Source organism: Pipistrellus hanaki, assembly GCF_964339955.1.
Source record: "Pipistrellus hanaki genome assembly, chromosome: 8".
Lineage (NCBI taxonomy): Eukaryota > Metazoa > Chordata > Mammalia > Chiroptera > Vespertilionidae > Pipistrellus > Pipistrellus hanaki.
Window position 1 is genome coordinate 43,776,088 of NC_140510.1, and position 19,062 is coordinate 43,795,149.

At 40.0% G+C, this 19,062-nt stretch overlaps 1 protein-coding gene across 1 annotated transcript in view; it reads right to left on the reverse strand.

The window, feature by feature from the left end:
- The window catches only part of LRP2 (LDL receptor related protein 2), a 196,811-nt gene that overhangs the window by 44,311 nt on the left and 133,438 nt on the right, over positions 1-19,062 (reverse strand). Inside the window, exons 42-52 of the mRNA XM_084892365.1 lie at positions 18,117-18,406; positions 17,260-17,463; positions 16,110-16,352; positions 15,497-15,622; positions 14,058-14,177; positions 11,383-11,514; positions 8,530-8,731; positions 3,942-4,237; positions 2,589-3,105; positions 843-995; positions 203-373 (exon numbers count right to left, since the gene is read on the reverse strand). Coding sequence (XP_084748491.1) covers positions 203-373; positions 843-995; positions 2,589-3,105; positions 3,942-4,237; positions 8,530-8,731; positions 11,383-11,514; positions 14,058-14,177; positions 15,497-15,622; positions 16,110-16,352; positions 17,260-17,463; positions 18,117-18,406 — 2,454 coding nt within the window. The remainder of the gene's footprint in view (positions 1-202; positions 374-842; positions 996-2,588; positions 3,106-3,941; positions 4,238-8,529; positions 8,732-11,382; positions 11,515-14,057; positions 14,178-15,496; positions 15,623-16,109; positions 16,353-17,259; positions 17,464-18,116; positions 18,407-19,062) is intronic.

Consider the following 19,062-nt stretch of genomic DNA (forward strand, 5'->3'; position numbering starts at 1 on the left):
TGATCTGTATGACTTCAAAGTTCACTGTTTCTATTGCATCATACCACAGAGCTCAGTGAATTGCCTTTGGGCAGTTTTATATAGAAGTCATCTCAGAGTGACCTTCAATTCGCAGGCCAATTAGAAACTGCCTGGCAACACAAGCCCCAGTGTTTGGCATAAACAGTTACCCAGTTTGCTTTATTATTTTCTGTATACGTACTCAATGTAACCCAGGTGAGCGTCTGCCCAATAGAGTCGATCATTGGTGTAATCAATGGTGAGGCCATTGGGCCACGCTATCTTGGTAGAGATAATTACAGTTTTATTGATTCCATCCATGCCTGCTCTCCCAATGTATGCTCTGCGGGTCCAGTCTCCCCAGTAGACATACCTGTTGGAGCAAATACAAAGGGTCAGTTCCTGAAGCCAAAAGAAGTCAATAGCCAAAAGACATGGATCTTTTCAATTAGATAAATAAAGTTGACATTCTAATAAGCCTCTCAGAAAGGAAAGAGAACTAATAGAAAATAATCTAAAGGGGGATGATATACAGATAATGCTCAAGAATGAACATTATTAACTGGGTATTTCTGTGGACTTAGAAAGGAAAATCCAGTAAAGGTGAATTATTTTTGTACCATTTTTTTTGTTGTTGCATGCAGCCAAATATGACTTGAAAAGTGAGAGTCATGACAATGAAAATAGAATAGCTCATGAATATTATTTGAATAAGCCATGCTACTAAACCATTTACCAGGTAGAAAAAGCAGGAGACAAATCCCAGCAAGACATTGGCCTTGAGATAACAGAGGCAGAATAAGGGCATGAAAGAAGAGCCCAAGATTACAGGGAGACAATACCCATATTGAGGGTGAAGGACAATTCCTCTGGGATTATCAAAGCAGAAAGTGTTGTTGGCATCCAAACAGTGTTCGACCAGCCTGCGGTGGTATCGACCATCAAGGTCGGAGACAGAGATGCACTTCAGGTAGGCATCCACCCAATAAAGTTTTCTGAAATGGAGAGCACAGGGTTACTCATGCAGACTTTTTGTTCGTGAAACAGTGCAGTTAACAACCCAACTTCCTATCCAAGCTACCCTGGAATCACACATACAATTATTAGCAGGCACTTTTCCCCAGGCAAACAAGGGCAAGGAGGAAAAGTTGGCCTTCCTACAATGGGGTAATGAAAGATGAAATATGTGCTACCGTCCCCCCTTTAAGATGATGTCACATAGGAAATTCTGGTGCCACACCTCACACAAGGAAGGCTTTACTTCCTTAATACATAGTTCTATTCCTGCAAATCATTAATTGCTATGCTTTTTTTTACACCTACTAGGTCTATAAAATGCACATATTCATAGTCAATATTTTATTAATTATTCAGCAAGCACTTATTGAGCACCTATGGCAGGCCAGCTACTACTTAGGGAGAATTAGGGAGCAAACTCCCTCATCCCCATTTTAAGATCTTTACCCTTGAGGTGGTCAAATAGGGAAGAAGTGGAAGAGTCCTCTATAAAACTGGCCTGACTGTAGCACAGCATTAGCAGGTATGGTCCTGCTCAAATCTGTTAACTACAAAGCCAAGTACTTTACACTGTCGAGTATCTGACAGATTTCAATATTCAATAAAGGTGTAAAGAAGTGTTGTGGATCCTATAAAGTTTAATTAAAATATCCCTAGTTTACCTTAAAGATCCTCAGTTTCTAGAAGGACTATCTTAAAACAAAATTTTCAGGTTAGCCTTCTGCTATTTTGTAATCAGCCCCGGCTGGGAATGACTAGTGCACTAAACCAGACTGTGAACTCAGGACAGCAGAGCTGCTCAGGACTCCCAGGGCCAGGTCCGCTGCACAGCGGCTGAAATTACCAGTGAGTGCATGAGTCATCCTTTAACGCAGTGTTTAACACAGTTCCTCATGTTGTGGTGACCCCCAACCATAAATTATTTCTCTTGCTACTTCATAACTGTAATTTTACTACTGTTAATGAACTGTAATGTAAATATCTGTGTTTTCCGAGGGTCTTAGGCAACCCTGCTAGCGGTTCTCAACCTGTGGGTCACGACTCACAGGTTGAGAACCGCTGCTATAGACCCTAAGACCATCAGAAAACACAAGCATTTACATTACAATTCACTAACAGTATGAAGTAGCAATAATTACAGTTATGAAGTAGCAACAAAAATAATTTTATGGTTGGGGGTCACCACAATATGAGGAACTGTATTAAAGGGTCGAGGCAATAGGAAGGTTGAGAACCACTGCTTTAACATCATCTCTAGTTAACTGAGTGGCCAGGATTAACAGAGCACCTTTCTCATTTGTGATACCCTCTCCCCCCAAAATGACAGCATACATTTTTTAAATTCACTAGATTTAAGGTTCTGTGGTATCCCATTTAAGTAGTGGGTACACAACAGGAAAAAAAAAAACATGCAGAGGCATTAAATGTATCCACATATTCACCAAGTTGAAAAAGATCAACTCCCTGTTAAAATGAAAACATATGTTAAAAATGTTTAAAAATAATTTCTTTTTAAATTAAAAAAAACACCAAAAAACAACAACAACAAAAAAAAACTCCTGTTTTCTTACCTGGCAACCCAGTCTACAGCCAGGCTTTCTACACCTGGTAGTTTGTACTTCATGATTGTCTCCCTGTTTGTCTTATTCAGAAACATCCTCTCAATGGTGTTTTTCTCTATATCAATCCAGTATAATCTCTTTTCTACTCGGTCAAAATCCAGTGCCACAGCATTGCCCAGTCCTTGCAAGATGAGGGTGTAAAAGGAGCCATCTATTGTTAGGTTTCTCAAATAATAACGGTTGCTGAAGATGAGATAGGGCTCGATGTTACTGTTCTGCCGACAGCTCTTTCCATCTGGTTCTCGGATGTAGCCTGGGGCACACTTACAGATGTAAGAGCCCACTGTGTTCTCACACTTCTGGCTACAAACAAAGGGCGTCTCCTTGCATTCATCAATATCAATACAAGTCCTCTTGTCAGACATAAGCTTATAACCAGGAGGACAAGAACAATAGAAACTGGTTAAGGTGTCTGTGCAGTACTGGTCGCAAACATTGAGTGTAGGGTCATTGCATTCGTTAATGCCTGGAGGTAAAAGAAAGTTATTAGAGAACATAAAATGTCAACAGTGGATTCACCATAATGGCCCAAAGCCAACATTTCCCCTGTGAAGCACCAATCCTTAATCATGCTAAATGGCAGATAGACAATACGGGATTTCTGAAGGCCATAGATTAGTTTTTTTCAATTTCCTCTCCAACTTAATCACTTGACTAATTATTTTAACAACTAATATAACTAAGAAGCTTAAGTTTGACTTTGAATCCTATATAGAATCTTCCAATTCAGTGATGCCATGGCCAATTTCAGGCTACTGGTGTGACAGTACTAAACAGGTATCTGGGAAGAGATACACAGATTTGGCTCTCATGGGATGAGCCACCCAGCACTCCATTGGGTGTGCCTTTGGCCTGTGATACGTGGCCAAACTAACGAAAAAAACTATCTAAACAGAGAGGAGATTGTGTTCTTGTCAATCTTATATTTTATAAATTCTAAAGTAGTTGACTTGTTAGGGTTGGGGAGAGGGAGGTTAAAACTCACCACTTCAATCATCTGAGTATGAAGATGAAGAACAAGCTAAGAAATCCCAGCAGAGGGGCAAACTCAGGCAGCAGGTCATTCCAAGGGTTCAAAGAGAATCAGTCCTGTTAGGTACTAATGGTCTGACTGTTCTCTGTAATGAATTGCCTAACTGACTAATAAGTCCAGAAACATGTGTTCACTAACCTTATGTACTGAGTAGTCCTTGCCTTTGATAGACAAGAACTAGTCAAGAAAGTCCTGATAAGTCATAAAGGGTTGAGAATCTATATTCAGTCTCCCCATTTTCCTTTTCCCAAATCTTCTGTTATACTCACCACATCCTTTCTCATCGCTATTGTCTAAACAGTCATCTAGGTGGTTGCAGACTTTTATCATCTCAATGCAATTCCCATTATCACACTTGAACTGATGAGGGGGGCATGTGGTTTCAGGGACATGGCACAAGTGCTCCAGCTCGTCAGAATCATCTCTGCAGTCATTATAACCATCACAGACGAAGGGTTTATAAATGCAGAACCCATTCTGACAGGTAAACTGTTTCTCATTGCAGGTGGGGTATACGCAGTTCCTCTCATCACTGTAGTCACCACAGTCATCGTGCCGGTCACATCTGTTATGAGACCCAGTATAACTCTTTCAGAGGTTGACAAGTCTCAACTATTTCTTCTACCTGAATACCAGGTCAACTATTTCAATAACAACATCCCCAATGTCATTAGTCTCCCTCTACCAGAATCTTCATCACCCACCAATCCCCAGCAATGGAGGAATATAATAGTTAGTGCTCCACACAACTTCCCCAGATGCTGGTTGCTACCATTGGAAATGTGGGCCTAGAGTTATTTTTTAAATTTCACTCATTTTCCCCCAGTTGATAAATTCATTAAATACAACTTCTATAATTTTGGTGTTCAAAATATCCATTCATCAGATGAGATAACTTATGGGCATAAGAAATATCCTGGGTGGCATATGCTAAAAGTGCTGACACTCAAGTAGATTCTCATAGGATGAGTGCTATCCTTTATAATAAAAACCTAATATGCAAATCAACCAAACAGCAGAACAATGGCCAAAATGACCGGTTGTTATGATGTGCACTGACCACCAGGGGACAGACGCTCAACACAGGAGCTACCCCCAACCTGCAGGCACCAGCCAACCAACGTGGGTGCCAGCAGAGCCTCCCCCTGCCATGACCCCACCACTCATCCCACAGATTGGCCCTGATCGCCAGCCAGGCCTAGGGACCCTACCCATGCATGAATTTCATGAACTGGGCCTCTAGTATATTATAAATGATGGTATTATTATATATGTCCTCTAAGAACACACATCTTCCAACTGAAGTAATGTTTGCATAAGCAATCATGTTACTTAGTAGAGGCTACTGGCACTCGAGGCAAATACCCCTGCTACCTACCATAAGATGGGAATAGTGATGACTATGGGAAAGAAGAAAAACTAGTAGGTTAGCATGGACTACTATCAAAGGAAAAAAGCATTTCATAGTTCTAGAAGTTATTTTCGGACCCAGCATTCCTAGTCATCATGAAGACAATGAAATTGCCAAAAACTCTATGAGCCAAACTATTCTTTCTCCTCTACATTGTTCCAAGATCCCATGAAAATCATAATTACTGAAGGGGTTCCTGCTAACAGTAACAAAACTCATAAGAATAAAAGCATCCTGAATAAGGATAGGCAAAACTAATGTGTGACAATTCATAAAAGAACATATTATGGAGAGCATAGGAGTTGGAAGCAGAGCATTATGAGACATTAAGGTATCAAAGCTGAATGTGGTCAATTGTACAATGGATTTATGGACAGATCTTCTAATCAGCACTCCCACCCACAAATGTAGGGCACTGACAATATGATTTATACCAAAATGTGAACATATAACTGTAAAGAAAGCTGCCGTCGATGCAAGCTAGCCTCAACCCCATTTGGTCTCCTGGGAGCTATTGATATTTAACTCATTTCCAACTGATTTAAGATACCAATGCTTTCTTCCTCTTGTTTAGATGCAATTCAAGAGGGAAAAGTTAAGTTGCTTAGGCAAGCAAATCATCAGGTTTTTAGACACAATTGCATGTCAGTATTCCAGCGAGCTAATCATAACTCAGTCTTATCTAAGTTCTTCAGCAACACTGGTAATGAGTTGAGAGAAAAAGTCAATAGGAAATATGACCACTGTGCCAAATGGGGTGGTAGACATTCTGACAAGCAAGCAAAAACGTGCACATTCACGGTGTGCTTAGTAGAGGCTACTGGCACTCGAGGCAAACAAATTTTGAGCTATTCTAGACCCTTATAGCTCAAGTTTCCAGACAAATAGAACCTTTTCTCTTCTACCATAGCCCTTGTCAAAAGCAACTCAGAAGGATCAGGGGAGAAAAAAAAGAAAAGAAAAGAAAAAAAAAAAGAGGGAGAGAAGGAGGAGGAAGGAAGAAAAGATAAATGAAATCAGTTGTCTGGTAGAGCAGGTAAGTCAGATGCTAGTTCATTGTAATAATGAAAGTAGAGCTCAGAAAGCCCAGAAAGGAAGTGAAATAACCTAGGATAATTTAAGAATTGATATAATTCTATTCCCTACATCCTATGCCTACGTTTTCAGAATATATTCAAGACTGTTGGTATTAAATATTACTTAGATTCAGAAGGACCAAATATCAGTACAACGAAAATCTTGAGCAAGTAGGGAGAAAATATAAAGATTACTCACTTCTTTGCACGCATCTGAAGATCACATCCTTATAAGTTAAATATATACAAAGTAGATTGAAATGCAAATTCACTAAAGAAAGGAGACAGCTCTGCCTCCTGACCATTTTCAGGTTGTCAATATTCAAACTGCCACCTCTCTGCAACGCCTGTATTGGCTTCACTGGGGGATAAGTCATCCCACAAGAGGACACTTTTTAGACAACTTTTATATTCCTCTTTAATCACTACTATTTTTAGTCATAATGTCAAGTCCCTGCTCCGTTCACATCCTTCACAAAATGACTTAACTTTCTCGGCTTCCTCGGCACCACCACCGTGAACGCACGGTTCTGCCTGCTGTATTCCAGGGCTGCTTGCCCCTAAGCAAACAGTCCCAGGAGCTCTGCTGCTCTGACCTTGGGCAGCTTCATATATCTTTCCTGGCTCCTTTCCTAGCTGGCTGTGAGCTGACAGATCTTGTTCTCTCAATATAGATGTGCAATATCTCTTCTGAGCTCCAGTTCCATGTGTCTGAATGCCAAATACATATTTTCACTCAGGAAATCCTAATACATCAAACTCACCATCCATCTTGAGCAAAGTCTCTTCTGGACTCCACTATTTTATCTTAATGTTCTTACTATTCTTCTAGTCCATCAGGATCGAAACCTGTATATCATATTTCTTCTCTATTTCCCTCACTATTTAGAAAGTTGCTAAGTAAGGATAATGAGATCTTAGGGTGTGCACACACACACACACACACACACACACCCCAAAAAAACCCACAACTTTTTGTATGGCTCATTTTGGAGAAAATAATGAAAAATCAAATGCCATCCTATCTAATAAAAGAGGAATGTGCAAATTGACCATCACTCCAACACACAAGATGGCTGCCCCCATGTGGTTAAAGATGGCTGCCCCCATGTGGACACAAGATGGCTGTCACAAGATGACCAGCAGAGGAGGGCAGTTGGGGGTTCCAAGCCTGCAGGGGAGGGCAATTAGGGGGAGGGAGGGAACCAGGCCTACTGGGGAGGGCAGTTGAGGGTGACCTGGCCCACAGGGAAGGGAAGTTAAGGATGACTGGGCCAGCAGGGGAGGGCAGTTGGAGGCAACCAGACCTGCAGGGGAGGACAGTTAGGGGTGACCAGACTGGCAGAGGAGGGCAGTTATGGGTAACGAGGCCAGCAGGGGAGGGCAGTTAGGGGCAATCGGGCCAGCCGGGGAGCAGTTAGGTGTCCATCAGGCTGGCATGGGAGTGGTTTGGGGGTGATCAGGCTGGCAGGCAGAAGCAGTTAGGGGCAATCAGGCAGAGGCAGACAGTGGTTGGGAGCCAGCACTCCTGGATTGTGAGAGGGATGTCCTAGATTGGAGAGGATACAGGCTGGGCTGAGGGACTGCCCCCCATGCACAAATTTTGTGCACGGGGCCTCTAGTAATATTATAGGAGAGGTTCCCCCAAACTGGCAGGCTGTGAGCTGAGTCTATTTGATTGACATAGTGTTATAAGTTTAAAACTTGTTTTCAGCACTGAAAAATATGAATATTTCATATGAAAATCCAGATTTCCAACTTCTCTAAAAAAAAATGAGCATAGAAGGTTTGGCTCTCCTGCCGCTCCTGCACGATGATGAAAGCTGGAGCATGTGCTCTAGTTCACCTCACCTGTCTCTCCCTGTCTGAGCCCAAGGGCCAAGCTCCATTTATCATCCCACTTGCAAATGTCATTTTTCTCATAGCAAAGAAGAAAGTGAAGCATTTCTTACCCCCATGCCTCTATACCAAATGGAAAATGAAGAGGGCCACCTGCTTTAAGGACAAAGTTTTCTTATATGAAGCCCTCTTCATTCATCTGTGCAAGATCACATCATGTCTTTCATGAGCCCTAAGCACATGCATTTTCATGAGCCCTTTCCTTCATAAAATACTTAAGTTATATTTAATAACAACATTGGTATAAAGCCAGATATGTACAGTATATAAATGTTATATATTAAAATACTTTCCTTGGCTTAAAATGTCCCTGTTTTTCCTTCTGATTTTATAAGAAATATAAACATTTTCATAGACCACTGACAGTACCACAGGCCCTATGTACTGAAGCCACCATGTCTAATGGATAAGTCGGCTCTATCCCCATGGATGTCTTAAGTTTCCAGGGAAATGTTCATCCCCAGTTTTCACCTGTAGGAGTCCGGGATACACCGTCCATCGTTACAAATGAAGTCGTTTCCAGAGCAAGACCCCCGGGTGCAGTTCTGCCGCTCATCAAAGCCATCAGTACAGTCTTCGTCGCCATCACACACCCAGCTCTTGGGAATGCACCGACTGGCTGGAGGCTCGTTGTTTACACATAAAAACTCAGAGTCTGTGCATCTGTAACGGTCTGAAACAAAGCACACACAGATCAAAAAGTACCTGAGAGCTCATTCTAGCAACCAAATCCCCTCTAAACCATTATTTCTCTTCTTTTATGTTACTTAACAGTCTAAGGAATGAAAGGAAAATAGGAGGAAGAAAAGGCCAATAAATCACATTGCTATGGTAATAACAAATCATAATAAAAATACCTCCAAAATTCCATTTTAATTGCTTTGGACTTTGGATTTTTTTTTTTTTTCAGAAGTAAGCATAATAAAAAATTTCAGTTTTCCATAAAATTAAGATCATATTTTTCCCTTAGGGCTACAGAAAAAGACTTCTGTTTTGTTAATTGGATTCCAAAACAATGTCTTACATTTGGTAACATTTTTACTTTACAAAGCATAACTACACAAACACAATGTGAGGTAGATATTTTTATGTGAATTCTACAGATGAGAAATTTGAAACTCAAAATGGTTAACTAGATGGCTCAAAGCCATAGAACTTTCCAAAGAGCTAGCTAGTGCTTCAAACCTAGGTCTTTTTTTCTCAAAATGCAGTGCTTTTTAAACTACATTATAGCTACCACTTGAAATAGAATTAGAGCATATGGGAGGAACAAGAGTATCAGGAAACATGATCCTGTTAGGAAAGAGGTTAGGAAAGGCTGCTGTAGCATTAATACCTCCATATAAAATAACAGCTGTTTTACTTAGTCTTATTGTGGGTGAATGGAAGACAAAAGTAAGGGGGTCTTAGTGAAGGGAGTTGGGAGAAAACCACATGTTGTAATCCATGTTTGTGCAGCTCCAATCACCTATTTCAGTGAATGGAGTGTTTGTGGAGCTATGGACCACCAGTCACTGACATGAAGTTATGATCAAATGTAAACATCAGAGAGTACCCAAGATGGCAGCTTAGGTAAACACCTAAACTGCTGCCTTGCACAACAATTTCAAAACTACAACTAAAAGTCAAAACCTCTATCACCCAGAATCATGGGAAAGCTGGCTGAGTGGAAGTTCTACAACTAGACGGAAAGAGAAAAGAGCATTCAATGCACAAGCTCTGAAAGCTGAGGTGCAGAGGTGGGTGCGATCGAGGCTGGCGGCAGGCATTGCTTTCTTTAACCAGAAGGGAGACAAGATCCCAATTTCTCTGAAATCCATTTTCTAGGGAGACGTGTGGGACCCAAACTCGAAGGGGAGAAGCTGGACTGCCTGCCATCAGATCGGAAAATGAGGGTGGCTTGCTTGCAGAGCTGCATGCAGAAATAATTGCTTGCTGTGCTAGGGCGCAAGACACAGGTGCAGGGATGGCAGCCATTGCTGTTTGCCATGCCCTAACCTGGTGACCCCCTGAGACCCTGCCCAGCACAATCTACAAACCCACCCAAGCTCCAAGCATTGGCTTTTGCGTATGAATGCCCTTCCTTATCGCAGCTTAACCTAGCAAACTTGCAACCCAGTTCAGACAGCTACAAATCCTCCAAATCCCAAGCAAAGAGGAGAAAACTGTAGTTTCTCACTGTAGCTCCTGCAGGGTGCCTCAGACAGTAGCTGACCTCCACCCCATTGGAGATCCAGAAGCCAGTGTACCTAGTGGTCAGTGTGAGACACCAGATTTCAATTCCTCACATCCATAAGTTACACATTCAAGAGGCAGACTCAGTGAGCACTAAAGCCCCACTGAAACAAGGCCTGCACCATAAGCGTGTCTCCAGCTTAGCAGTTCTTCATTATAAACACAGCGGGTCCCCACAGCCAATTGACCTGAAGGTCAATTCCTCCCAGAATACCAACAGCAATCAAGGTTTAACTGCACCAAGACTTTGCACTCAGCCCACAAAGGGGTGTACCAAGACCGTCCACCTCAGGTGATAATCTGAACAATAAAGATCTATTTTTTAAAATTGTGAACATCAGGGAGCCATTGTTTTATTGTTCTACCATGGAAAGACACTTTTCTAAGACACCTTAGCTAAGAGTTAGTAATGCTCTATTGGTAATAAAAAATTGTGTTCCACAGTCTGTTCAATAGCCCTTTTCCAAATAGCAGCTCTAAGGCAGCTATTTTCAACTGGTGTGCCATGGCACACTGGTGTGCCGAAAGAATTTTAAAATACACCACACTTGACTACTTTTTCATGGGCATTGGCCTCTTTCCCCTTAAATTGTCAAATTTTAAAATGGCAAGAGCCAATACAACAATAGCCATCCAGTGTGAATGAATCAAAATTAGGCCTACTTTTTTGACAGGTCAGTTGAATTGTAGTAGTTTAGGTACGCTATGAGATGAAAGGTTGAAAATCACTGCTCTAAGGAAATAGATGAAACTGAAGGCTTCATTAATTGCTACACTGTAAAAGCTGCTGTTAATTTTAAGTGTGGCCAACAGAATTCTCTTAATCTGTTCTGGAAATGTAGGACATTATTGCCCTCAGCTAAATGGAAGAGTAAGAAAATAAAATTTAAAATCATTTTTCATCTTTATAAAAGCACTTAAGTACATGATATCAAAGAATTTTACAGTGGGAAAATAAAGATAACCTTCTATCAGTGTGTACTCAGCTAAAGAGGAATCTGCCTGATAACCGTACTATCTGAGGACAGGAAAATCAATCTGGTGAGCTTCCCTGGAATGTGACTTTGCAGAACTCATTGGTTGACTTACCACAGTGGTGTCTTTCATCCTCATCACTCATGTCCCCACAGTCATTATCACTATCACAGATCCATTCTTGTTGAATGCACTTCCCATTGTCACACTGGAACTCATCATTTCTGCATGTTGTCTCTGCATGCACTAAAGACAAAAATAAAAAGCACCCTTGGTGAAAAGAACAATTTTTTTAGTCCAGCAACCATGAAAGAAGGCTGCTATAGCATAATCAAATACCCACATGTGCCTAGTCTTTGATAACTAAGTTATCAAAGACTCGTAAACCAGGAAAGAAAATTTAATTCCTTTTAAATACAGCACAAAGATAACAGTAAGGAGAAATAGGACTTTTTATAAGCTGGTAAAAAGGAGTGTAAATTAAAACAGCCTTTTGAAGAGACATCTCCTTTGACACAGCAATACCACATCTAGAAAGTTGGCCCATAAGAATTTTCCCACATTCGCACAAAGAGGTTTCTAAAAGGATGTCGAAGGTATTCAGAACAGGCTTCTCTAAGATGTGCTTCTTTGGCATGTGGGTTATTTTGAGCTGAAGGCAATTGAGACCCTAAGGGCTCAAGAAAAAACTTTCACCTCTTCCTTAAACAACTTAAATTAGGGGCCTTGGCCATAATAAGTTATCACCAGAAATTTTATGACCTATCCATAGGGCAGAGCAAACTTCTGATTACTGCATAAATGCTCTTCTTATCATTCTGTGAATGACTTTCCTCCTCTCTGAAGCTCCAAGAAACTTTCCCTCTCGTCCTTAGCTCAGAATATCATATATTCCTCATTTTTACTTTCTGTCTCTGAACCTCTCATATTTGTGGGTATCTGACTCTCTCAAGTACATAGGGTTCCCATACATGGGTATGCAATTAAATCTGATTATTTTCTGTTAATAATCTGTGCCATGTAAATTTACTAGACCAGCCAAAAGGATCTATAAAGGTACAGAAAATTTTCTTTCTCTCACACAATATTCATTCCAGCATTATTATTCAAAGCGAAACCAATGAAAACTACCTAAATGTCCATCAGCTAGGAAAGAGATAAAAGACACATGGAACATCAATACTTGAGAGTAATATTCAACAATGCAAAGAAGTGAGGTAAATCTATATGAGCTAACATGCTGACAAGATGTTGTTAAGCTCAAAAAAAAAAAAAAAAAAAGTAGGGCAAATTGCAGAAAAATGTATATAGTAAGATCCCATTTGTGTTTATAAAACTACCTATCAGGATGTGTAGGTAAATGTAAGATGATACCCATCCTTAATAGTGATTATCTCTGGAGAGAAAGAGTACTGAAGAAGGGTGAAGAAATGTGAATTTTAATTTTGTATATACATCTTATTATTTCTTCAAAATAACAACACTGCATGATATGAGAATGTTTTCATTTAAATGTCAGGCAGTTGGTACAAATTGCTATTACTATGGTTTTGGTTTCGATAAATATGGAACTCCTCATTATTTTATTTATGGATCCTCAAAACACTATGTGCCCTTTGTTGCCTACAAAACTTTCAGTGTTGGGAAAAAGAACTTGGCAAAGAATTTCAAGTAATCACTCTCCAACTACAGTATTAGCCACAGAATTTAAACTTGAGAGAAAATATAGGAATAGAAAATCCTCTTAATTTAGCTACAAAACTATGTGAATGGTCCTAAGAAAATATCCACAAAATAAAGTTTTATATATAAGGTATTTATTGCTGTGATATTTATAAACCATATTTTTATTGATTTCAGAAAGAAAAGGAGAGAAACACCAATGATGAGAGAGCATCATTGATCAGCTACCTCCTACATACCTTCCTCTGGGCATTTGCCCTTGACAGGAATCAAACCTGGGACCCTTCAGTCTACAGGCCAATGTTCTATCACTCAGCCGAACTGGGTACAGCTTGCAGTGATATTTATAATAGATGTAAATGTAAGCAATCTAAATGCTTAAAATAGAGGCGATTAACTCAGTGATAATCAGTGGAACATTAAGGGCCATTAAAAAAAGACAACATAACAAGGGTCACAAACTTTCTCTTAACCAGCTAGTAAATGCTTTAGGCTTATAGGCTGTATGTTCTGTGTCTCACCCACTTGACACTCCATTGTAGCACAAAAGAAGTCATAGACAGTATGTGACCACATTCTAATAAAACTTCTATAAAGACAGGACGTGGCCTGTAGGAAAACCAAAGGGTCCCTGGAACTTCTTAGAAAGCTCAGATGGCTATGAGACCTTACCATAGGTGGTACGTGGGCAGAAGAAGAGACTATGTGACCCTAATATGCCCCTTGCCCATGTATGTGATGATTCCAATCACTTTTGTAACCTCCCACAGTCATATGGATCAGAACGCAGCCAAATTCCAAAATTCCAATTCAGAGTCTATTAAAATTAATAAGCTCTCCAAGCCAGGCACCATATTAGGTGTATCACATAATCTCATTTCATCAGCGTCAATCAGCAGCTTCCATATCCTGATTAGCAGCCCACACCATGCACTGCACTAACACATTTTTAATGAATGTCTGCTGAGTGATTGCAGCATCTCAGCTGAGAGCAGGGGCAGGACGTGGAAACATCCAGGAGCCATAATAGTCATTTGTGTTTAAAGTACTTGGAAGAGTTTCTCTAGCTGCACCATAATGCTTTTCGCGCTTGCCTACTTTCTTACCACAAGTGGCAGGTTCATCAGAGCCATCAAGACAATCTCTTTCTTGATCACAATACCAATAGTAAGGAATACAGGGTCCAGATGTGCAGTGGAACTCACTGCTGCTACATGTGCGACTGGCTGTAGGAGAAGAGAAAGAAGATAAAACCCATGAGCAAGAACCAGCTTGTTCCCATCAATCTTAATCTGCCTATATGTCTCAGCTGAATAAAGACTTGCCCAGAAAGGAGACTGAGGCCTAGGAAATGGGATTTTGTATATGCACCTTCCATGGGGATGGAGGGTAGGGAGGAGAGAAAGCAAACATACAGCCCAATTTTTTGGAATATTTTTCCTGGATTCCATAAATCCCCAAATAAATTATATTTGTTAGAAGTACCAAAGAAATATCCCTTTGATACATGAAATCACAAATTATGTATGAGGAGACTTGTTTCTGTTTTCTGTGGTAATATAAAGTTAAATTCTATTGAAATAATAATTAAAAGCAAAAACAGCAATATGATCATACCTGAGCTCACCCATACACAACCTTCAGCCATGTTAGACCATCATTCTAGAGTTAGCAACGATCTGCTCTTATTCATCTTAGTATATGGGGCCTTTATCTGAGTAAAACAGTTCTGCCTATGTTTGAATGTTGGTTCTTTTCTCAACTAACCTTAGGTAGCTCTACTCAAATGTATTTTCTAGATTGTTATGTGGGTATAAACCAGAATCAAGTCTTATCATTCTTCTGATCTACAAGGTTTCCTTGCTTTGGCCCATTATATTTTATAATTTGCCCCGGGAGTGGGGGGGGGGGGGGGCGGGGAGATACTGATAAGGAAGCAGGGTTCCCCAAAAGGTCAGCATTAGCTCTGATCTGCATGTCCCTATTTGAGGGCTGCATCCTGAATTCTACTGCTTCTTGCTGCTGTTACTACAACTGATTCCTCCTCTTGAACTGTAGCCTAGCCTGATAACAATTACTGAATTCTTAACTCATGTATCTATTTACATTAATAGTTTCCAAGTTATCAAGCTTAAGAGAGGGCTTTTAATTTGAGCTACTAATTAAAATTAGAAAAATTCTTTCAGTTACTAATTATATTAAGTATAACTGTAAGGGCTTAATGTGCAAATTCTGCCTGGAGTTCCTACAGACAAAAGGCTTTAAACTCTAGGAGAAATGGCTTTGCATTTGTGGAAGGTTACGTATCAGAGCAGGTCTCTGGAGGAAATATTTAGAGTTGGGCCTTCTTCAGCCAGGGAACAGAGAGAAGGGGCTTCATAAGCCCCTCCAATCACATCCTGAGGTAATTGCCTACTGCATCTGCTTACAATGTCAATTAGAGATGACAAACTGAAATGAGCCCAAGCGCCCAGGCCATGTATCTTTGAATTAGCTCAAGACGTGCATCCCCAAAACCACAGAGAGAGAAGCAGGCTTATATTACCACAAAAAGTGGGGTTTTCGTCGCTCATATCTCCACAGTCATTGTCTCCGTCACATAAGTAATGATGAGGAATACAAATATTTGTAGTCTGACACTTTGTGAATCCAGGCTGGCAAGTGCGATCGGCTTGAAAAGACAACCAGATACACATTTGGAACATACCCACCACATGTGTCCCATAAAGCATGTCCATGTTAATGGATCTATTGCAGTACTCAAACAAAAGAAGAGAGGCTTTTTCAAAGCTATTCCACAGGCATGACCTGTGATACTTACGTTACACCACAGATTCTAGTGTAAAAAGATACTGCAAGACGGAGAGGAGAGGCTTGCTTTGTAATCATTTTCATTATTTAACAGCAATACCAGGAGTTCCCACGCTCGGTTAAAGAAATTATGGCATATCCACACAATGGAATAATATGTGGCTGTGAAAAGCTATATATTGATAAGAAATGATGGTTTGATCTCCAGAATAGATTGTTCTTAATTCTTTGTGGGGTGTTTTTTGTTTGTTTGTTTAAGAAAGCCCTTGTTTTCATATAAAAATTTCATCCCCCATGAGCCAAGATTTCAGATCCCAAAGCACAATAAGTAATTAAGGTGAACTTACGGCAATTTCTCTCATCTGAAGTATTATTATCATGGCAGTTGTTTATACCATTGCAGACAAACTGAAGAGGTATGCACCTTTTATTGTTGCAAGTAAATTCTGTGGTGGCATTGCACGCAACGAACAGGCACCCTTCCTCATCACTGTTGTCACCACAGTCATTGTAGTGATCACAGCGATAATGATATGGGACACATTTCCCATTGTCACAAGTGAAGGCTATCGAATGGCAGGTGTGAAAAGCTAAGAGGAGGGGAAAAACATCGAGGAAACCGCTTTATTAAAGCATCATCCTAATTCCTCAACAGATACAATCAAATAGAACAGACAGAGTTTACCTTCCAAGGCAAAAACGACTGCAAAATGGACTGCATGCAAAGTGAGATAACACTTTTAATTAGTTTGATTAAGCAGAATACGATGTATGGTTTTAAAAAATGAAGTATTTTAAGCAAATGTCAAAGTCACTACATTTCTCTATCATCTCAATTTAAAAGTTATTTCAATCACAGAAAATCATGTAGGTACAGTTTCTTTGGGGAAAATAAAACTCTTAGCCCCTACAATGTACTAAGAAAAGGTAACTAACCTCAAAATTTCCTAAGAAAGTCTTCTATGTCTTATTCACCCCACTCAGATGGAAGATGAATATTCAGAGTGACTTCAATATAATTATTGAATTAATCATCCTTCTGGTATTTAAATTAATAAAATGATCATTGGAGCCCTTAGTTTCATGCTAAGTCATAATTAACATGCATTAAACCTCATGTGTTTTTTCATATTGTTTCTCTTAAATCTCACAAGAATCCTAAAAATAGCTCCATTTTACAGATGAGATATCTGAGGCTCAGAGAGGTTAAGCAATTTTCCCAAGGCTATTGAGATTGTGTAAATGGCAAAACCAGGATTTTAGTTCAGCACCTTTGCTTTTAATCACTATAGAGGGGCTTCCTAATGAAGCTAATCCATGGCACATATATCAGCTTATATGTAATTTAGCAGAAATGCAGTCTGGATTCTCAGAGTAAATGCTTTTCAGTTCTAACAGGATGCCCGAAGCACAAATTGCAAATCTAGAATTCTGTAACAAACACTTTACATAAAGACAAGGCGAGCTTCTAACAAAAGCTCCAATGGCCCAACTCACCACACACGCTTTCCAGCTCATCACTGCCGTCCCCACAATCATTGCTGTTGTCACATTTCCAGTGCTCCGTGATGCAGCGCCCATTGAGGCAGGTGAAATTGGAGCCAACACACCGTGCACCATTGTCCACAATGCAGTGCTTATTATTGTTGGCCAGATACCAGTGGCCCTCCTGTGGACACTGGCACTCGGCACCATTAGGACCTGAAGAAAAGCAGGCCCAGAAAAAGCAGAAGAGTTTTGTCACGAACATTCATAGTTTCTCTTTCAGAAAAGCACTTAGCAATAGCTTCTATATTAAATGTGCTATAAAACAAGCCATGGAAACTGCTCCTATCAACCTTTCACTGATATTCTGAGTCATTTTTCTATCAAGAACCATCACCAATTAATAAATGTGGTTATTTCACCCTAATCTTTATAAACTTCTCGTCTAACTGAAACTATTGCAATGATTCTGCCTCCTCAGAAAATCTCAAAATATTGGTCTCCAAAAGCACATCTTCCTGTGAATGTGTTGTTCTCTGCAACATCCATCAGGAAGCACGTCATATATAGCATCAGTACCTCATAAATGGAAGAATTAAATCCCAGACCCAACTTTATTTCTACCTCCATCAAGCTTAAATCAAAAATGCCTTCATAAGAGGGCATATCAAATAGAAAAAAAAAGAAAAAAAAACTGTCAAAGTCTTCCCCTCAACATACAAAACCCCAAATATATATTTTTTAATTACCCTGAAATCAAGAATGTGGATTTCATTCTCCTTCTAGAGCTGAGTATTCCTTCAGCTTTTCCTAAGTTGTCATCATTATTATTACTCCCCTCGAATCTATCTCCATGGGCAGTGCCTTACCAGGTACACAAACGTGGCTGCAGCCCCCATTAAACTCGTCGCAGGGATTGTTGCAGTGCTGTGGGTGGTCCTTCACAACAACACGAACACTCATAAGCCGGAATGGAAAACTCGTGGTCATTGCCGTCTGGCCTGATCCATCATATTTGTTAGCTCGGTAAATTTTTCTTGTGGACCAGTCAGTCCAGAACATGTACTGGCCATTGATAGTCAAGCCGAAAGGACGCAAGATTGTGGTGACAATGACCTCACGCCCTGTGCCCTTTAGAGTGCTGCGTTCAATCTTGCGCCTAAAACAAAGTTTAAAAAAAAAAGAAAGAAAAAGAAAATGCTGGGATCAGAAAGAGCTAGTTCCTCAATTGGCAGTGCAATGCCTGGGCCTAACCATTGCTTTGATTTTCCATGTGGAGCATATGCCACAGGAAATATTTCTTCTGGGAGGTCTTAATTTGCTTTATCAAACAATGGTCTGTATAAATAATTAATTTCCAAATATAATCTACAAATGATCCTATAAAAAGGACCAGGCTGACATTAATAACAGGAGATATTGTGAAATAATATATAGAACTCAGTGTTTAGCACTCAGTAGTCACTCAATAAAATGTTAATTACATTACCCTTCCAACTCCATAAATAAATTTTTTGATTTGTCATTTACTGAGTATTTTGACATATTTGCCAGGAATCATCCAAATTTAAACACAAAACATCACTATGTTGTTTCAAATGAGAAAAATGAAGAAAAGGTCAGGTTGTCAGGTATGCAGAGTCTCAGGGCCAAAAACATAAGAAAACGGTGAAGAGAAATGAAGATTCCTGACATGCAGATACCAGTCGTAATAAACAGAATCATCTCATCTCTTCAGCTATTCCATTAGGATGATGGGGGTATAATTTTAAAGATACTTGGAGAAGTTATATATACAATTAGAGTTGACAAACG